At 38.3% G+C, this 19,450-nt stretch overlaps 1 protein-coding gene across 15 annotated transcripts in view; it reads left to right on the top strand.

Annotated features, from left to right (window-relative positions):
• TMC1 (transmembrane channel like 1) overlaps positions 1–19,450 on the top strand; it is a 397,188-nt gene that overhangs the window by 353,208 nt on the left and 24,530 nt on the right. For 12 of the 15 annotated variants that reach the window (XR_014841737.1, XR_014841739.1, XR_014841750.1 and 9 more), the window contains 3 exons: positions 544–672; positions 11,544–11,611; positions 17,723–17,962. Coding sequence is in view for 9 of the 15 variants with exons in the window: in XM_085018990.1 (XP_084875116.1) it covers positions 544–672; positions 11,544–11,611; positions 17,723–17,962 (437 nt within the window). In the remaining 6 variants the exon portion in view is untranslated. Of the gene's footprint in view, positions 1–543; positions 673–11,543; positions 15,931–17,722; positions 17,963–19,450 lie in introns of those variants that run through there. The other 3 variants (XR_014841744.1, XR_014841740.1, XR_014841738.1) reach the window with 2 other exon arrangements.

A 19,450-nucleotide genomic window follows, 5' to 3' on the forward strand; every position in this document is an offset into this window, starting at 1 on the left:
TTTTAATTGTATTTTTATTATGTGGGGTTTAAGTATTTTTGAATGTTTTAATTGATTGTATATGTTCTTCTTATTTCTTATTTGTACCATTTGCCAATATTTCCCTTATTGAATTGCCCATTTATTGTTGTACTGACTTGTAAAACTTATTGATGTGTTTTAAACAGTCCTCTGCCATATATGCCACAAGTTCTTTTTCCATTTGTCTTTTAATGTTATGAATAGTGCTATTTGCCAGATTAAATTTTTAAGTTTCTGTGTTGTCAGTATTTTCCTGTTTTGTGTTCTCATGTCATGCTTATAAAAGTTTCTCAGTAGGCAGACTTTTGATACAATGATTTTGGCACAGGATGTAATTATTTTTTAGTCCAATAAAATAGAGGTGAAACATTTTTAATATGCTAGGTATGCCTAACCCATTTCTTTACCATTAATTGCTGTTTTCAAGCTAGTGCTATTTAGATACCATGGCAGTTTTGATGTCAACAGTAGGACCATTTGAGGGGAGAAATGCTCATCTTAATACAGATAATGTCTCAACAGGAATTTGTGCGGTTGACTGTTTCTGATGTTCTGACCACATACGTCACAATTCTCATTGGGGACTTTCTCCGAGCATGTTTTGTGAGGTTCTGCAATTACTGCTGGTGCTGGGATTTGGAATATGGATATGTAAGTAAGATATTCAGCTTTCTCTTATCAGATTATTCCTTTGTGGTTCATCCTTTACATACACTATACAAGGAGGAGAATTCAGGAGATGGGATTGCCTTTTAGTGGTCAATAAATGAAAACCAACGAGTACAGTTTTAATTTGGAAGGGGCCCAGACCTGAATATCACAGCTTGCAATAATCTAGCAAAATTAGATTCTAGTAAAATTACAGATGGCTAAAGCAGTGGACCTCACCTCTCTGTTTAAATGGTGAACTCCATAAATTTTGGGTCCATAGTCAGTTCCCTTCCCATGAAGCTCACTGGCATTTCTAGGAGCAGGGTGAGACGAATAGTTCAACTGCACATTGTCTATTAATTCCTTTGAATGCTACCAAGCAAACTCCTGATACTTATCACTGCATCACTATGCAGTACACTGGGGAGACAAAAGGAGTCGATAAATACACTGCTTTCTTCATAAAGCTCACAGTCTAACAAGAGCCTGAGCAGGGGGCTGTGGAAGCTTCAAGGAAGGCCCAGGGCTCTGACAAGTGGTGGAGTATTCTGGCAAGTAGATTTCCTTTCCCATGACAATAACACAGGTTTCTCTGAGTTATTGGTGTTGATTCCATCACCAGCCCCCTGTCTATGCTCACCCCAGGTCTCCCATAAAGTTTAAGAGCAGCAGCAGTAAACACATAATGCTATCCCCTTTTGCAAATGGAACTGTTGTCTTCAGAAATGGGGCCTGGAGAGTTGGTAGTACTTATTTGCTCAAATATTTCCAGAGGCTTCTAAGTACCTAGAATGAACTCCAAATCCCTTTCCAGGGCCTTCAATACCCTATATGAATTGCTTCTTTTTTTCCCCCCTCTTGGCTCATCTCCTACTGCTTTTGCTCTTTCTTTGTCAAGTCCATGAACACTGTGATTCTTTCTTATGCCCAGGCATGAGATAGTCCTTGCATCTGTGCTAGCTGTTCTTCCATCTAGGGGTGCAGGTTACTAAGAATTTGCCAGGGCTTATTCCTTCTTATCATTAAGGACTCAGCTAATATGTCACTTCCTTAGAGTTTTTCTCTGACCTTCCAATCTAAAGTAGTCTATCAGGCACTCTATTTCGGCACACTGTTTTCCTTTCTTCGTACGATGTGTAACTATTTGACATCTCCTTTTTTGAACATGCTTATTATCTGTCTCCCTCTGTTGAAAGGAAAGCTTTCTGAAAACAGAGGCCTTGACCTCATGCTTAGGGTAGTGCTTATCACATGGCAGGCATTATGCTGACTAGCTGACTCAGTGTTGAACCATCACATTCTAGCACCATCAAGACAACCCTGTCTACTGACAGAACTCTCCCTGTTTCCAGGATGGGTCCCAGAGTCAGTTCTGCTTTAGTATTCTTGAGCTGGTGATATTTCTGTCTCCTCACCAGTGAAGGGATAGCCTTCACTGCTGACTTCCCTCCTGTTTCATACCCTCCAGTTCCTGAACAAGTCCTACATTCCAAACTGTTCTCAAGACTCAGGGCTAGATCCTCTACCTAGCCACTTGACTTTGAGACTGTACCTTGTATTAGGTCATCTCTGTCTGCCTCACTGAAAGTGCTTTTTGGAGGAGCCAGAAACAGTTAAGTCACGCTGTTTTGTGGATGGCAGTGAGGTAATGCTATAGATCCAGAATGCTCCTGCGTTGCTTTCCCATTCCCTGCTATGAGGTATTCAGCTGGCTTGGTTTCATTTCTATTTTCCTTGCCTGATTCAGCTATTCTGAAGCAGACATAAAAATTGCCATTTCTTTCTTAGACCATCACTTGGCTTATGCCTGCCTTTTATCCCTGAGTGCTTTCTTCTTAAGTGCTAGAAAATTTTGCTTCAAATATGAAGTCAATATAACATGACCTGGTTACATAAAAGCTGTAATTAAATGACTGTAATTTATTATTTATTGAGTGGTGACAGTATTCTTGGGTTAGTACAAAGTTCAGGAGAAAAGACAAGTTCCTGTTTTAGGTCAGAAAGAGTGAATTTTCTTCTGTTATCTTTGGAAGGTTTTCACAGAGAAGCTCAGCAGCAAAACAAGTTTTAAAACTTTAGATTTAGAGGGTGGATGTTATCTTTGATATGGACTCTATTATCACTGACCCACCAGGTGGGTAGCTTAGACGGATGAGTGACTGTTAGGTACAAACCATTATGAGCAAACCTCTGTGCTGGCTGATAAGAGGATACAGAGATGTAAATATTGTAAGCTTAAGGAGAGGTTGCAAATGTGGGCCTGCAGGCTAGGTTCAGCTGACAGATATTTTTTCCTTTGGTCTTCAGTGTTTTTTTTTTTATGAGCTAATATTTTAAAACTGGAAGTTTTACATTTTTAGAAAAAATGGATTTCTTGTTTTCTTTGACATATTGAAAAGCCTGACATCAGATCCATACATATTCCTACTCTGGAGAAATTGGCTTGAGCTGAGGAATTACCGCCCTCTTCTGGTGTAACATTCATTCACCAATTCCTCAAACTGCTACTCTAATCCTGTGAGCTCCCATTGTCAGCACAGAACAGGAAATATAATTGCATATTGAAGAAACCATTGCTTTGTGAATTTTGTTGGGAGTGAGGAATGGGGGTGCAATGACAGGATGGAGTTAAAAGATATTTGAGCCAAGTCTTGAAGGAGGGTCAGAATTTCAAAAGATTGGAGTTCCCATTTTGGCTCAGCAGGTTACAGACCCAACAAGTAACCATGAGGATGCGGGTTCGATCCCGGGCCTCGCTCAGTGGGTTAAAGATCCCTTATTGCCGTGAGCTGAGGTAGGTTGCAGATGCAGCTTGGATCCCAAGTTGCTGTGGCTATGGTCTAGGCTGGCAGCTGCAGCTCCTATTCGACCCCTAGCCTGGGAACTTCTATATGCCACAGGTTTGGCCCTAAAAGCAAAATAATAAGAGTAAATAAAAGAATCTCAAAAGATTGAGATGGAATAAAGCATTCTCAGTGGACAAACTGATGAAAAACAGAGCCCAGCAGCAGGAAAATATGGGCAGTGCAGGCAGAAATGCAGAAAAGTAAAAGGATGCTGTTTTTGTTTGTTTTTTTCTTTTTTCTTTTAGGGCCACACCTGCGATATATGGAAGTTCCCAGGCTAGGGGTTGAATCGGAGCTATAGTCACTGGCCTATGCCACAGCCACAGCAACTCGGGATCTGAGCCTCATCTGTGATCTACACCACACCTCATGGCACTGCCAGATCTTTAGCCCATTGAGCAAGGCCAGGGAGCAAAGCCTCAACCTCATAGATACTAGTCGGATTTGTTTCCAGTGTGTCACAATGGAAACTCCCAGGATGCTGTTTTAGAGAAGAGGCTGATGAGAGGGCTTCTCTGATATTCTGGATTAACTAATTGCTAATTTGAGTCCAGAAAGTGTATGTCTTGAAGCAAAGGAGAATTTGAGATGGGCAGAGTGCATGCTTTTAAGAATCTTTTCAGGAATAAAAGAGAAAAATTTGTCCACTTCTACTACCAAAAAAAAAAAAAAAAAAAATTATTTTTTGAACTTTAAAAATAATTCCAGTTGTTTGTAAAAAATCTAGAAAAGCCAGCATAAACTAAACCTAAAAATAAAAATCACATGTAATCCCACAACTCACAGCATCACTTACTTATTTGGATTATTTTAATCATACAGTATTAGTGTTTATTTCTATGTAAATAAATAAGTACTACAGATTTATATATAATCCTATAGATTTTTATAAATATATTTATTTAAATAAATATATATAAACATACTTATTGACCAGTTACTTGCTGTTTTCACCTGAGTGACCTTTTACCTGAGTTATTGACTGGTCTTTTATAACCTAGTTTTCTTTTGTTTGTTTGTTTTTTGTTTTTGTTCTTTTTAGGGCCACACTTGCAGCACATGGAGGTTCCCAGGCTAGGGGTCGAATTGGAGCTGTAGCCACCGGCCTACACCACAGCCACAGCAATGCGAGATCTGAGCCGCGTCTGCAACCTACACCACAACTCACAGCAACGCCAGATCCTTAACCCACTGAGCGAGGCCAGGGATTAAACCTGCATCCCCATGAATGCCAGTCAGATTCATTAATCACTGTACCATGATGGGAACTCCTACAACACAGTTTTTAAATGGCTTTGTGACATTTTACATATGTACATATTATAATTAATTTAGTTTTTTTATTTGTTGTCAGTTAACTGTATCTATTTTTTTATTATAATAAACATTGTGATCAAATTTCTTTTTATCCATGAAGATAAATTTCCCCATATTAAGCCAAGTGGTATGCACAAATTATTTCCTTATAAGTTCCTCTATAAGTCAAATTGCTCAGTCATAGAGAAGATACTTTTGAAAAAGCCCATTCATTTTCATTATGACAGCTACCTCTATAAAATCTAAACTGTATGAACTCTAGCATTAGATTCAGAGAATTTTTATATAATCAAGCATAATACTTTTATTTTACATATAAGAAATTGAGTGCGCATATTGGAGTTAAGTAAGTTTATGTAACTAGGGAATAAATAAGGAAAATGAAATATCCTTCTAGAAAAGCCATTATGTTAAATATACTGAATTATATATGATTGTATCTGAGTAAATTGTGGTAAAAGTGAGCCTATGTATTTTTTCAATTATGAATTCGTGGTCAAATATTATCACAACAGACCTATGGAGATGAATTTAGGTGGGAAGATTACTGGCTAGAAGCAGACTGTTAGACCATGTAACGTAAGTTAATCTTTCCTAAACCTTCTCTGAACATAGCAGATAGTTCTAAATGTTTCTAAAGAGTTCACTGACTCATGGGAGTTGAATGGTGCTCCCAGGAAGGATTTTAACCACTCTTGATTCAGCAAAACCACCCTGAGGCCTCTTGTAAATTCTGTGGGTTTTCTGCAATAGTTCAACACGGAATGCCTTTATTCTCACTTTATGTTGATACCTTTCTTGCCATTTGTCAATGAAGAAAGTAAATAGTATTAAAGAAGAAATGCATTGAATACATGGCATTGAGTAAGAGGATGTTCAAATTAAAACCTCAGCATCTTGTTTAAAGTTACATTTTTAAGGTGGTCTTTGTTAAATTTATGTAAATGGAAAATATGGGAAATTTCCCCGAGATGTGATGAAGGGAAGTCAACCACAAATAAGAGGCATATGAGTCACAGACCATGAAAGTATATTCCTAATCATGTTATGTTGTATTATAATTTTATAGAGCTTACTATATATTAGACTATCTACAAAATAAATAATTCTGTGTAATCAGACCAGCAATGCTATTAAGTATATAATATTTTCCTACTTTATAGTTAACTGAGATTTAGAGAGGTTTAATAATTTGCTCAAAGACATATAACTGGTCAGTGGTGGAGCTAGGACTGAAACTCACATCTGATTGACTTCAGAGCCATCAAACAGATTCCTATCATATTGAATTTTCACTGTAATACTTACCCCTAGAAATTTCAAGGACTCTGCCAAAGCATGACTGATTGCATAAGCCAGTACATGGCATTTGTAACTCATGCTTAGACAAATTTCTTGCTGTAGAATGGAATTAGCAGGAAAGGTTGTGATATAGCATTAGAAGGTAAATGGTTATCTATGTTGGACAGAATCTATCTGTAGGCCATGCCTGTGGCATATGGAAACTCCCAGGCTAGGGGTCAAATCAGAGCTGCTGCTGGTGGTTTATACCACAGCTGCAGCAACACGGGATCCAAGCCTTGTATGCAACTTTCACTGTAGTTCATGGCAATACCAGATCCTTAACCCACTGAGCAAGACCAGGGATCAAACCCTCATCCTCATGGATACTAGTTGGGTTTGTTACCACTGAGCCACAACAGGAACTCCCTGTAGGCAACTTGGTTTACAGGCAAAGCCCTGAGGTACCGAATCATCCTAGTAGTTGAGGCTTGGATTTGTCCTGGGCTAGTAACTCTCAAATTTGAGCATACATCAGAATGCCCTGAAGGCGCATGGAAACACAGGGTTTCTGATTCAGTAGGTCTGGGGCAGGGCCTGAGAATTTACTTTACCAACAAGTTCCCAGGTGTTGATGCTGCTTCTGGTCTGGAGACTACCTTTGAGGCCAGCCTTAGATCCAAGTAGTGTGATTCATCTGTGGGGAATAAGCTTTGTGTGAAGAAAGTCAGGCAGGTCATTGCAATAACAGAATTATCTCTGAGATCCTAAATTGCATTTCATGATATCCAGAGGTGGATAGTTTACCCCAAATAACTAAACTTGCAGGCTTTTTAGTCCACTGAGCACTACGTGTCTTCCTTCTGGGTACATAACTGACTCTAGCCCACCACAAGCAATGGTTTAAAAGCAAAGCAAGATAATTTCCATTTCTTGACTATTATGAACCTTAGCTCAAATCCAAATGGGCTCCCCTGTTGCTGGTCCCTAAAAAATCTTATTATGGATGAGTGCCTTTAGAGACTATGGCACTCAGTCCATTTAAATAATTTCATTTTCTTGGGTTTCAAGAAAACTTATTTTGTTTTGTTTTTTCCCAAGCATCATTTACCTTTAAGCTTTTTATATTTTAGAGGCAAAACTTTGCATATTGATTTACACTGCTATTATTTGAGCATTGGCTTAAAAATTTAAGCTATAATATAATCTCATATATTTAAACAAATCCACCTCTAAAAGAACGAGCCTTGAAATTCATACTGTGTGTGTTTGTTTTCTTGCATTTTTTTTGTTTGTTTTTAGAATTGGAGTTTATGAGTTTAATACATGGAGTATTAAATTCCATTTTTAATGTGTTTACAGAGAAGCAATTCTTTAATAACTGGCCTAATTTTCAACCAATTACAGATTTTAGATTAGAAAGGGATCTTAGAAATTATCTAATTTAGAAGTAGGCAAACTTTCTCTGTAAAACACTGTATAATAAGTATTTTTACTTCTGTGGTGACATATTGTGACATAATAAGGTATATGGATACAGATATAGATATATATTGGTCTTCATTCTGGTTCCTGGCTAGAGCTCCTAAAATCTTTATAATTTTCTAAGCAATAAAAGTGCTAGGGTTCTTTTGTGCCATATAATAGATTCCAGATGTAAGTGATATATGGTATTTGTCTTTCTCTTTCTGACTTCCGTCAGTATGAGAGTCTTTAGTTCCATCCATGTTGCTGCAAATGGCATTATTTTGTTCTTTTTTATGGCTGAGTAGTATTCCATTGTGTATATATACCACATCTTCCTAATTCAATTATGTATGTGTAACTGGGTCACTGTGCTGTACAGTAGAAAAAAAATAATGTATTGGGGAAATAATAATAAAGAAAAAAGTGCTAGGGGAGTTCCTATCGTGGCTCAGTGGTTAACGAACCTGACTAGCATCCATGAGGATGCAGGTTTGATCCCTGGTCTTGCTCAGTGGGTTGGGGATCTGGCATTGCTGTGGCTCTGGCATAGGCTGGCGGCTACAGCTCCAGTTGGAACCCTAGCCTGGGAACCTCCATATGCTGTGGGTGTAGCCCTGAAAAGACAAAAAGACCCAAAAAAAGTGCTAGGAATATCTGTTCTTATAATCTTTTACTCTGGATTTTGATGCAGCGTTCCTAAATTTCTTGAAATATCTTGGGTGATAGGAACATTAACCATTCTAATGATGCAACTCTAGGTGGTGTCCCAGATAGCTTCAGGTTGGGGGCTGATCAGCATAAAGACTCAGCTGTAATTAGAAGCTTGGAAATTTCAGCCTCAGCTCTGCATCCTTCAGGGAGGGGAGAGAGGCTAGAGACTGAGTTCATGATTGATTTTTGTCCATGCGTTGAAGTGTCCATAAAAACCTCTTAACCATGAGTTTTGGAGAACTTCCAGTTTGCTGGATACATTGAGGTGCTGGGAAGAGGGCATTCCTGGAGAAGGCCTAGAAACTCTGTGCCCTTTCCTTGCTACCTTACCCTATGCATCTCTTCCATCTGGCTGTTACTGAGTTGTATCTTTTTATAATAAAGTGGTAACCTAGTAAACAAACTGTTTTCCTGAGATTTGTGACATTTTCTAGCAAATGATCAAACCTGAGGAGGAAGTCCTGGGAATCTCCAGTTTATAGCCAGTCAGTCAGGATAGGTGACAACCTGAGCCTTTTCATTAATGTCTAAAGTGGGGAACAGTCGTGTGGGACTGAGACCTTAACTTGTAGGATCTGCGCTAACTCCAGACAGTTGGTGTCAGAATTGAGCTAAATTATAGGACATTCAATTGGTGTCCACAGAGAATTAGGGAAAAGCTTGGTTCCTAAACATCTGTGTTAGAAGTATCACAAGTGGAGTATAATCATAGAGAAAAACAAGTGGTTTTCTTTGTAGCAGGTCATGTGGTCTCTTTGTAACTGTTGAACTCCAGTTTTAGTCCCAAACAGCAGTAGACAATACATAAATAAATTAATGTAGCTATATTCTAATAAAACTTTTATTTACAAAAACAGGTGGTGGTCCAGATTTGGCTCACGGGCACCAACCCCTGATACAGTTCATTTCATTAATTTATTTCTGATGAAACTGAGGCTCGTATTGATAAGTGACTGACTGTCTCAGCTTGCCTAGCTAGGAAATGGCAGGGCAAAGTCTACTACTGGGGTCTGAATCCCAGACAAGTGTCTGTACCACAAACCACTTGGCATAGTAGGGATATTCTCTACCCTTTCTCAGTGTTAGGTCACCTTTTGCCTCAAAGATTTTATTCCTTCAGCTGCCCCTGCTGCACACTCACTATGAAGCCATAAGTTCCTAGTGTGTCATTCGTGCTTTTCTAGTCACCTGGTTATAAAAATATATCAAATGGCCTTTAAGAGGCTTATGTGCTTGTGAGAATTAAAAAAAAAAAAAAAGTGCTTCTAAAAGGTGTTTTTTTTTTTTTTTTTTTTTTTCCATTTTCTGTAGTTTGGTGGGCTAAATCTGACACTCTTCTAAAGAGGCCAGAGTTGAAGTTTTGATTCTTAAACAGGCACAGAAAAGAGCTATTCCAAGGCCACAGATGGTGCAGGCCACCCACTGAACATTTGTCACATGTGTTTGGTGATCTCACAGGGCTCCAGTGGAAAAGGGGAGTTGATCCAGAGCAAAAGCCTCCTGGGAAAGAGAAAGACTTAAGAGCTAACCTTTCTTCAGATTAGAAACAATGATTTTCTTCATTTTCCATGAAAGACATACTTCTTCCATTGTTGATTTTTGAACAAAACTTGTCAACTGAACCTCTTTGCATCTTACAAACATTAATCATCTCAATGATCTGCAACTAGGTGAAACATTTTGTATATTCTTTAGTATCTTGAGTGAATTTATGTTGCAATCGTCTGGGTCATCATTGTCCTGCTTATTATATAGAGTTATTTATTATTTTGTTATGTATCATCTTATTATTATTATATCTTGCTATTTAGCCCTTCTTGTTAGGTCAGACTTGCCTTTTACTACCTCAATTGTTACAAGGCACATCATCCATATCTTTTAGTTAACTAAGAGAGTATTGCTGCCTTGTGGGAAGTGATGAAGTTGACGCCTGGATTCAAGAATTTTTGAGGCAGAGTGTTCAAAAATTTTGAAAGATTTGTTGGGATTCCAAAGCATCTTCTTACAAATATATTTTTGGGTTTCTGGGTTTAAGAAGAACAGAAGAGATACTTTCAGGTCACCATGTGTGTGTGTGTGTGTGTTATGCTGTGTATATATGTGTGTGCTGGAGAGGGAGTTATTATGAGGATACACATGGTCTGAAGCCATACCTGCAGATGTCAGGATCTGGGGCAGTAATCAGGTCCTGCCACTCTATTGCTCTCTTTCATGGTTTTCTTGATCCTTTCACTTTATGTTTTTTGCTGTTCTTTTGTTTTTCTCTTGTTACCAGTTAGTCAGTTTCCTGATTGGTTTTTCTCTTTCTCAAATAGGAGCCAGTTTTATTGTCTTTGCTAATTACCATCACTCCATTAATAGAGCTTTCTTCCAAGCATGCCTAATATACTACTAGGAAGCCTTTGGATGGGTGCTAACCCATCTCGGTCCCAGTTGGTGGCCTCTGTATAGAGCCTGGTGCCTCTGCCCTGAGCAGGATGGTACCATCTAGGGTAAACATTGGACAATGAGTTGAACAACTTAAACTTTTGCTATATTTCTCTTTTTTACTGTAAAAGAAATTCACATTTTTGTTGAAAAATGTTTTAAATGTGCAAAACTTAACACCACATATAATAACTTAATTTTGCTGACCACTTTTTAGTTTTTTCTTTATGCATAGTTTCATATTGAGTTGAAAAAAAATAATGACTGTATAGTTTTACATATTTTTTGTTTAACATTAGAACATAGTTTTGGGTATGTACATTTCCTTCCAACAGTGATTATAATTAGCTGCAATATATATATCACAGCAAAGTTATACTATATTTACTTAACCAATGTGAGACATTTAGATGGTTTCATCTCTGCTTCTTAAAATTTGTCAGCCTTCAGGATTACTTTGTTAAAACAGATAGTAGAAGTGGATTTATAAGGTTAAAGGGAGTAAAGTTTTTAAGGTTTTTCATATGTGTTTTCTAAAGGTTTACTCCAAGTTTTACTTTCACTGGCAGCATATAGGAGGGAGCCCATCTCACATATTTCCACAGCATTGAATGGCAGCATTTAAAAATGAGTCTTACTCTGGTAAAAAGGATGCTTAATTATTTTATTTTTCTCTAATTATTTATTATATTGATTATTCTGCTATTGCTGCTGTAAGGAAGTAGTTGAGTCTAGCCATATCCATATAGAAATATGAAATACCTGCCTTTCAATTTTCACCATTTGAGATGCTAATCCAGTGAATGTCTGTTTCTCCTCCAGCCTTCATACACCGAATTTGACATCAGTGGCAATGTCCTTGCACTGATCTTCAATCAAGGCATGATCTGGTAGGCCAGCTGTGGACAGGTTATCGCTTGAAGCAAAGCCTTCAGGATCATTATGGCATAAATCTCTGTAGCCTGTTGTCAGGGGAGTCCACAGTCTCTGTCTCACCCAACATTTGTCTTTGCAAAATGAATGGCTATGAAGTGTTTCTCCCCCACATCTAAAATCATAATTTTAAAAGGCATCTGCCTGTTTTGTAGAGCATTCATTCATCAAATACTGGGAGTCTAGGTTCTGGCTCCTAGATTATTTGAAGGTTTTTTACAGTTTAGATCCTGTGACACTAGGATATAACTGTGTAACATGAATGATCCCCTTAATGCATGTTAAGAGTTAAATAAATTAATGTAAGGCCTTTCTGAGAAACAAATTTTGTCAACACTTCGATATATTTTAAATAGAATTTATAGCTACTTTAAAAAATATTGTCTTACCAAATCCAATAGTTGATAGAGATGAAACACATGTTTTAGGAAGGTTTAGTTAGAAATATGATCTTTATTTTATAACTTGTTTCATGGGGCCTTTTACACATCAGAATTATTTCTTTTGATGTACAAAGGATTTTCATATCTTTTATTAAGTGAAAACATTTTCAGTGTAAACTTTGACAGCTTAAGATGAATTGATAAAGTAGAAAGCATTTTTGACTTTAAAAACTGAATCGCAGCAGGAGATTCATCTGGGGACCATGTGTCTTGAAAATCTGTCACTCTAAACTAAGAACACCCCAGCCCACAAGCAGTTACAACTGAGTTTCTTTATCCCATTGACACCTGTCTAATGTTGTGCCACCAACCGCACCAGTGTCCTGTAGGTATAAGTACTAGTTAACTGGGTTCGGTTTTGGCACAAGCTTTATCTATTACTCAAATCCTTCAGCCATAGCCAATATTAATTGTTAAATCTTTGTGAGAGTAGATTTCTCTGTAAATGTTAAATGATCTTGCTTCAGTAATCTAAAGACCACAGGCAAGGGCCCCATCATCCTGCCTCGGGGCCTGTCAGAGTCCTGTGCCTCACTAGGTCAATCAGTATGAAAAGAAGATTATAAAAAGATCATCTTCTCCATTGTCAGGTATGTTTAATAATATGATTCCTATCCCCTGGATTTCTAAATTTGGCAAATTGTGGCTTATGTGTCCAGAGAGGCATTAAGGATTGAAATGCATCCTATATTCTCCACGCAGAGAGGAAAGTCAAGGTGGCTCAACATGTGACTATCAATAGAGCTCGCAAAGGGCACAGCATCTGGATCTTTCATTTCCTGTAGGGGATTCCGCTGTCATGGCAGAAAATGCCTAACACTGCTATTGGAGTAATGAGAAACCACTGCCTTATATCAGTTTTAAAACTCCCTGGCTCTTACACCGAGTGTCATAAATCCCTCAGTCCTGGTGGGCACCATTTGTGCAGACATATGCTATATGTCTGTCTCTTGTTCTTTCATAGTGAAGACAACAGATTGGCCTAGAAATTTGTTTTCATTGTCAGCAAAGCTCTTGTAATGATGTCTTGATTGGTTTCACTTGTAATTTTGCAGCTATTTAGTCTATTGTTCTTCATATTGAAATTTTTAAATATCTCAAAACTCTTTTCCAGTTCCCTCATGGCAGACCCATCAGCAAAATCTTTGCAGTATCATTACACTATCATTTTCTATGTATTCATCCTTCAGATACTGGTCAAATTTTTCTTTTGGTTGGTTTGAAGAGGATTTTAGAAAGTAATTGTGGTTTTGCGTGTACAAAGATATTCACATAATTCCAGAGTTCTAGAAGCAAAAAATGAATATTAACCTTCAGGTCAACCCTTTGAACCAGTGGTCTTTTCCTAAATCTCAGGAGGTTGGTGATTGGGATAGGATGTGGTATGGGGAATGTATAACCCATGTTTAGTAGACTACCTTGTACTGGGGTACGCACACATGTAATCCACTACTTTGTGAGTCATGAGGATCTGATACCTGAGTTTGGCCATTTTCTACCTAAATGATCACAAGGGTATGGGGATTTTGTGTTCAGTTTTATTGGTTTGTGACTGGAAACATTCAATAACTGTTTTAGGAGTTTCTGAGTAGTGAAGGTTGTTTATGTTAATGTATTAAAGTCAAACATTTGTGGGTAAAATCCATTTTGTGATGAATTGGCTGAAATGACCAGTAAAACATAATATTACACATATATTTTGAAAACAGACAGCATAGGTTTTGTCATAATATTTTTAAATGATGAAAGCACATCATATCTCTATCAGAGCAGAATGTAGAGGTAGTGGACAACACATAGTGAGAAAGAAGATGTGTTTGGCTGTTGTTCCAACACTATCTCCTATAACTTCCTGCCTGTCTTGTCACATTCTGCTACCTCTTTTTCTCAGTTGATCAAATGTGAATAATTTACCTGACACGTACCATGTCACTGGAGTAATAAGGAGAGCTAAATAAAAGAAGCTTTCATTTGCTTTGATCTTCTTGGAAGAAAAGCATTTTATAAGGCTAAGGTATTACAGTGATCTTCAACTGACAGATGACGGGATCAGGTCTGGGTAAGGGACTTAGTGAGCTGAGCTGATTAGTGAGTCACAGGCAAAGATAGGATGAGCTATAAGATACACATATCACTGTGCTAGGATCTCTTTTTCTGGGTTAGGTTTCTTGAGTCATTTGTACAGAATGCCTATGGGGTATTTATTTTGAGATTCTGAATTTTCTTTATCTATATAAATACATATATGAGTGTGCGTATAAATAAATGACACATGCCTATATGTAGGTACACATATATGTGATTTTAGGCAAGTTTAGGCCTTTTTTCCCCAGTTCCCTGGTCTGGAAACTTCAAGCTGTGGCAGCTACTAGACTACCAGGGAACTCCATGGGTCTTGAATTACGTGCAAAATTGTGTCTTAGGATAGAGTAAGTTGTGCAGCAATTAGATCCAAATCCCAAACCTTAGTGGCTTAGAGAAGGAAAAGTTTATTTCTCGCTTTTTCTTTATGTCCAGTGTGGGTTGATAAAGGATTCTGCTTCTGTGAGTTACCATCAGTGCGGAGCCATGGAGTGGGACAGAATAGGACCCACCTGGAATATCATTGGTCAGAGCAGCAAAAGAGAAGAGATCAAAAATCCCCACAGTGCTATTAAAGTTTTTTTTGTTTTTTATTTTTTGTTTTGTCTTTTTAGGGCTGCACCCATGGCATATGGTGGTTCCCCAGCAAGGGGTCTAATTGGAGCTGTTGCTGCCAGCCTATGCCAGGGCCACAGCAACTCCAAATCGGAGCCATCTCTGCGACCTACACCCCAGTTCACTGCAATGCCGAATCCTTAACCCATTGAGCAAGGCCAGGGATCGAACCCGCAACCTCATGGTTCCTAGTTGGATTGGTTTCCACTGTGCCATGATGGGAATTCCAGTGCTATTAAAGTTTCACCCAGTACTGAGACACTTCATTTTTAATCACTATTTTATTGGCCATGACAAGTCACATGGCCAAGCCTGATTTTTAGAAGAGGGCAAGCATAATCATTCACAAGCATATTTTTTGTTTGTTTTTGTTGTTGTCTTTTTGGGGGCTGCACCCATGGCATGTGGAAGTTCTTAGGCTAGGGGTCAAATGGGAGCCACAGCCATAGCAACACCAGATCCAAACTGCATCTGAGACACTATAGCTCCCAGCAACAGTGGATCCTTTAACCCACTGAGTGAGGCCAGGGATCGAACCTGCATCCTCATGGATGCTCATCAGATTCACTTCTGCTGAGCCACTATGGGAACTCCTCCTTCACAAGAATATTACATTACAAATACTGGCATTTGGGAATAAAATCTGGTGCTTTGTAATTCTGACTCCTCAGCTGGGACTGTTGTCACTCACAATTCTGTGGTTCTAGTTTCTCTCTTGCTAACCTGTAATCAAAATATATAGCATTGTTCCAAAGTTCATCCTCATTTTAAAAAAAGGTAATGAACTTTATATCTTAGAGAAGTTTTAAGTTCACAGAAAATTTGAGTAGAAAGAACAGAGCTTCCACATGCCCCTGCCCCCTCCCACACACATCCTCTCCCACTGTTGACATCTACCCCACTCTACATTTGTCATAATTGATGAACCTACATGGACAAATCATTATCAACCACAGTCCATACCTCTTTTAAAAAGTTTAACTTTCTACAAAGTCTCTGGTCAATTCGGTATGTTAAAATATTTTTCACATCTGTTGTATTTAATCCTATTAACAGGACAACCCAAATTGTAGCAAGATTCTGCTTTTCAATGAACTGGTTTATTATTGGTGGCACAAGTTCAATTACAGAAGAAAGCAACTTTTTTTTTTTTTTTGTCGCCCCATTGCGTATAGAGCTCCTGGGCTAGGGAGGAGATCAGAGCTGCAGCTGAGAACTAAGCCTCGGCAACGCTGGATCCACTGTGCCAGGCTGAGGACTGAACCCGAGTCCCAGGGCTCCCAAGCTACTGCCAATCCCATTGCTCCACAGTGAGAGCTTTTTTTTCCCCTCTTTTTTAGGGCCGCACCCGCGGCGTATGGAGGTTCCCAGGCTAGGGGTCTAATCAGAGCTACAGCTGCCGGCCTAGCCACAGCCACAGCAACGCCAGATGCGAGCTGCATCTTTGACCTATGCCACAGGTCACGGCAACACAGGATCCTCAAACACTGAGCAAGGCCAGGGATCGAACCTGCAACCTTATGGTTTCTGCTGCACCATGATGGGAACTCCTGAAAGCAATTTTTTTTTATCTGACTTAAACTTCCTTCCACCACCCATAATAGCCCAAATTCACATTAGATTGATTAAAACAATCTGCATAACCAGAAAATATAACCTGATAACCCTAGATAGAATTACTGAGGGCTTTATTATATTTGGGATAGTTTAAAAGAGAAGTCTCTGCCTTTACTTCTGAAACAAGTATACATGTTTGGTTTTGGACTAATAAATTACCATTGATGTGGGTTTATGGTGCTAATGGATTGTCTCATCAAGGAAAACTGAAATTGAAATTCGTTTTGTCGAAGTAACTATTGAAGCAGTCAGGTAAGAGTGACCTCACCCAAATGGTTCCTGTTTGAAAGTGGCATTTTAAAATACTTTAAAAAAAATCATATGTACAGAGTAGTGGATTTCTAGGACAGACTGAAGTAAGAAAGTAAACAGTTAAGTGGATGTGTTGACTTTTCATCTCAAAAAACACATAAAGCTTGCAATTGGTTATCAATAAAATGTAGTATCTTATTAGGCACAAACACACAATTCTCATCAGCTCTAAAACTCCATAACAGCCACAAATAGAAAATAGCATCAGGAGTTCCCATCGTGGCTCAGTGGTTAACGATTCCGACTAGGAACCATGAGGTGGTGGGTTCGATCCCTGGCCTTGCTCAGTGGGTTAAGGATCTGGTGTTGCCATGAGCTGTGGTGTAGGTTGCAGACTGGGCTCAGTTCCCACGTTGCTGTGGCTGTGGCATAGGCCGGCAGCTATAGCTCTGGTTAGACCCCTAGCCTGGGAACCTCCATATGCCGCGGGAGTGGCCCTAGAAATGGCAAAAAGACAAAAAAAAAAAAAAAAAAAAAAAAGAAGAAAATAGCATCAGAAAAACTTACTTTAACTTTTTCTCTTTCATTAAGCAAAAAATTAATCAGCTATGACAAAATAATTAATTTGCATGTACATTTATTTGAATATAATGTGTGACTTTAAGGGTCAATTATAAAAAAGCTAAATTTTTAGATATATTAATATGAATATTAAGGGAAAGTAAATTTATTTTAAAGAGAGAAATAAAATGTAATAAACTGTTTGCTCAGTTGTCATTTAAATTTATTGATGATAAGCAGATACAGTTAGTGACCAGCATAATTTCTATGAAAGAATTATGTATATAATACCCACAATAATGGGGAAGATGGTAAAAATGTGTGCAGGAGATGGAAATAGATTAGTTAAGTTCATTAACATCAAGGGTTTATGTGATTGAAAGTGGCAGTACATTTTCTGCTCTTGGCAAACAAGCAGGATGTAAAATAAATAGGCTCTGTGTGACTTTGTTAGGAAGGGAAGCTCCGTGGTGAGCAGAGCTCTGTTTGTTTTTCTAGGATGGGCTCCTTCTTCGCCCCCAGCCTGCCAGGAATCAATATCCTTCGGCTCCACACATCCATGTACTTCCAGTGCTGGGCTGTGATGTGTTGCAATGTTCCTGAGGCCAGGGTCTTCAAGGCTTCCAGATCCAATAACTTCTACCTGGGAATGCTCTTGCTCATCCTCTTCCTGTCCACCATGCCCGTGCTGTACATGATCGTATCCCTCCCGCCATCTTTTGATTGTGGCCCCTTCAGGTTCTTGCCTTTGCAATTCCACTTGGGGTGGAGGTGGGAATGGTATTGTATAAGCTATTGTATTTTCTCCAAGCAATGTCATTTTGATCTATAGGAATAAGATCTTTTGGGTATTCAGGCTGATTATGCAACTTGGAAATTCTTTAGCAAGATCCATCTATTTTCTCATTTGGCAGTCATAAAAGGGAAAATAATTTAACTGCTCCAGCCTCATCCCAGGTAAAATATGTACAATGAATTTGACTGTGTCCATATAAGGAGATAGCAAAGAGTAAGGTTTGATTACACTAGTCTGAATGCGAATATTTTCCTGATACATGGTCATCACATTTAGATATTGGCAGCTATTGCTGCCTCCCAAGTGAACCATCTAATTGAAAAAATAAAAGGTGGAAAGAAAGATTACTCCACATTCTACCTAGGAAATGGAATCATTATTAGATAATAACGAATATAAATGTAACTCAAATTCTACATGCGAGTAAAAAATTAAGGATGTCCTTCATGTATATTCTCCTCAAATAACAAGAATAAATCATTCAAGTCAGTAATAAAGAGTTAAGAAGGCTCTTTGATCCAATTTAGAAATATACTTTTCTATAATTACAACGGAGTTCTCTCTGTGACACTTATCAAGAAAGCAAAGTTTCCAGGATCAGGAAAATTGAGATTTTGTTCCATTAAGGGACTTAGAAATGAATCTACTACAATTTCCCCCCGAGAATCTCTGCATGTTGAGTCACTGATCATCATGCAGTTATTTCTACTTTTCGATGAGGAAATTTGAATATGAAAAGCCAAGTGAATGACAAACATGATGCAGTAATGGACATACATAATTTCTCCTTGATGCTGTCAGACCCAAGTTATTAAAGTCAAAAGGTTTGTTGCCCACAGACATAAGTATAAAAGAGTCATTTTCGCTCTAATAATAGACTGTTTTTGCTTTCCCGGAAAAGAAAGGAAGAAATAAAAGGTTAAGCCTACTGATAGAGGAAAAACAGCTGGAATTCTGACATAGATGTTCAGGAAGCTGAATTTGACAAGTCCAATTCCCCTACCCCTGCCAAGTTGGCTGAAATAAATAATGCAGACAGTGACATCTGGAGGTTAAATATGAAATTGCAGTTTTGAAATAATGCTTGGTCTTAATAAATCTCAGGTTACAAAATTTGAGGTAAGTCAACTGAAGACTTAATTAAGTGCAAATTAACCACACAACTAAATACTCAGTATATGTTTTAGATGTGCTTTTAACTTTTTAATTGGAAGTCGCTCCTTCTCAGAAAAACATCTCAAAGGAACATAGCTGTCTGCAAGGGAAAGCCAACAAGGTCAACGCAGAACTGAGTGGTGTTTACACAGGGACCTTAGTATTTAAAATGTCATTGAGCTAGGCACATGCAATTACTTCACATTTTAGCTTTTTAAGCCCTAATTTTCCTCTCTTTAAATCACACTGATTTACTATCATTTTAATGAATAAAA

The sequence above is a fragment of the Sus scrofa genome, chromosome 1, assembly GCF_054392235.1.
Source record: "Sus scrofa isolate SSC_HxYL_T2T_F1_AM1 chromosome 1, Sscrofa_HxYL_maternal_Yorkshire_Landrace_v2.0, whole genome shotgun sequence".
In the NCBI taxonomy this organism is placed as follows: Eukaryota; Metazoa; Chordata; class Mammalia; order Artiodactyla; family Suidae; genus Sus; species Sus scrofa.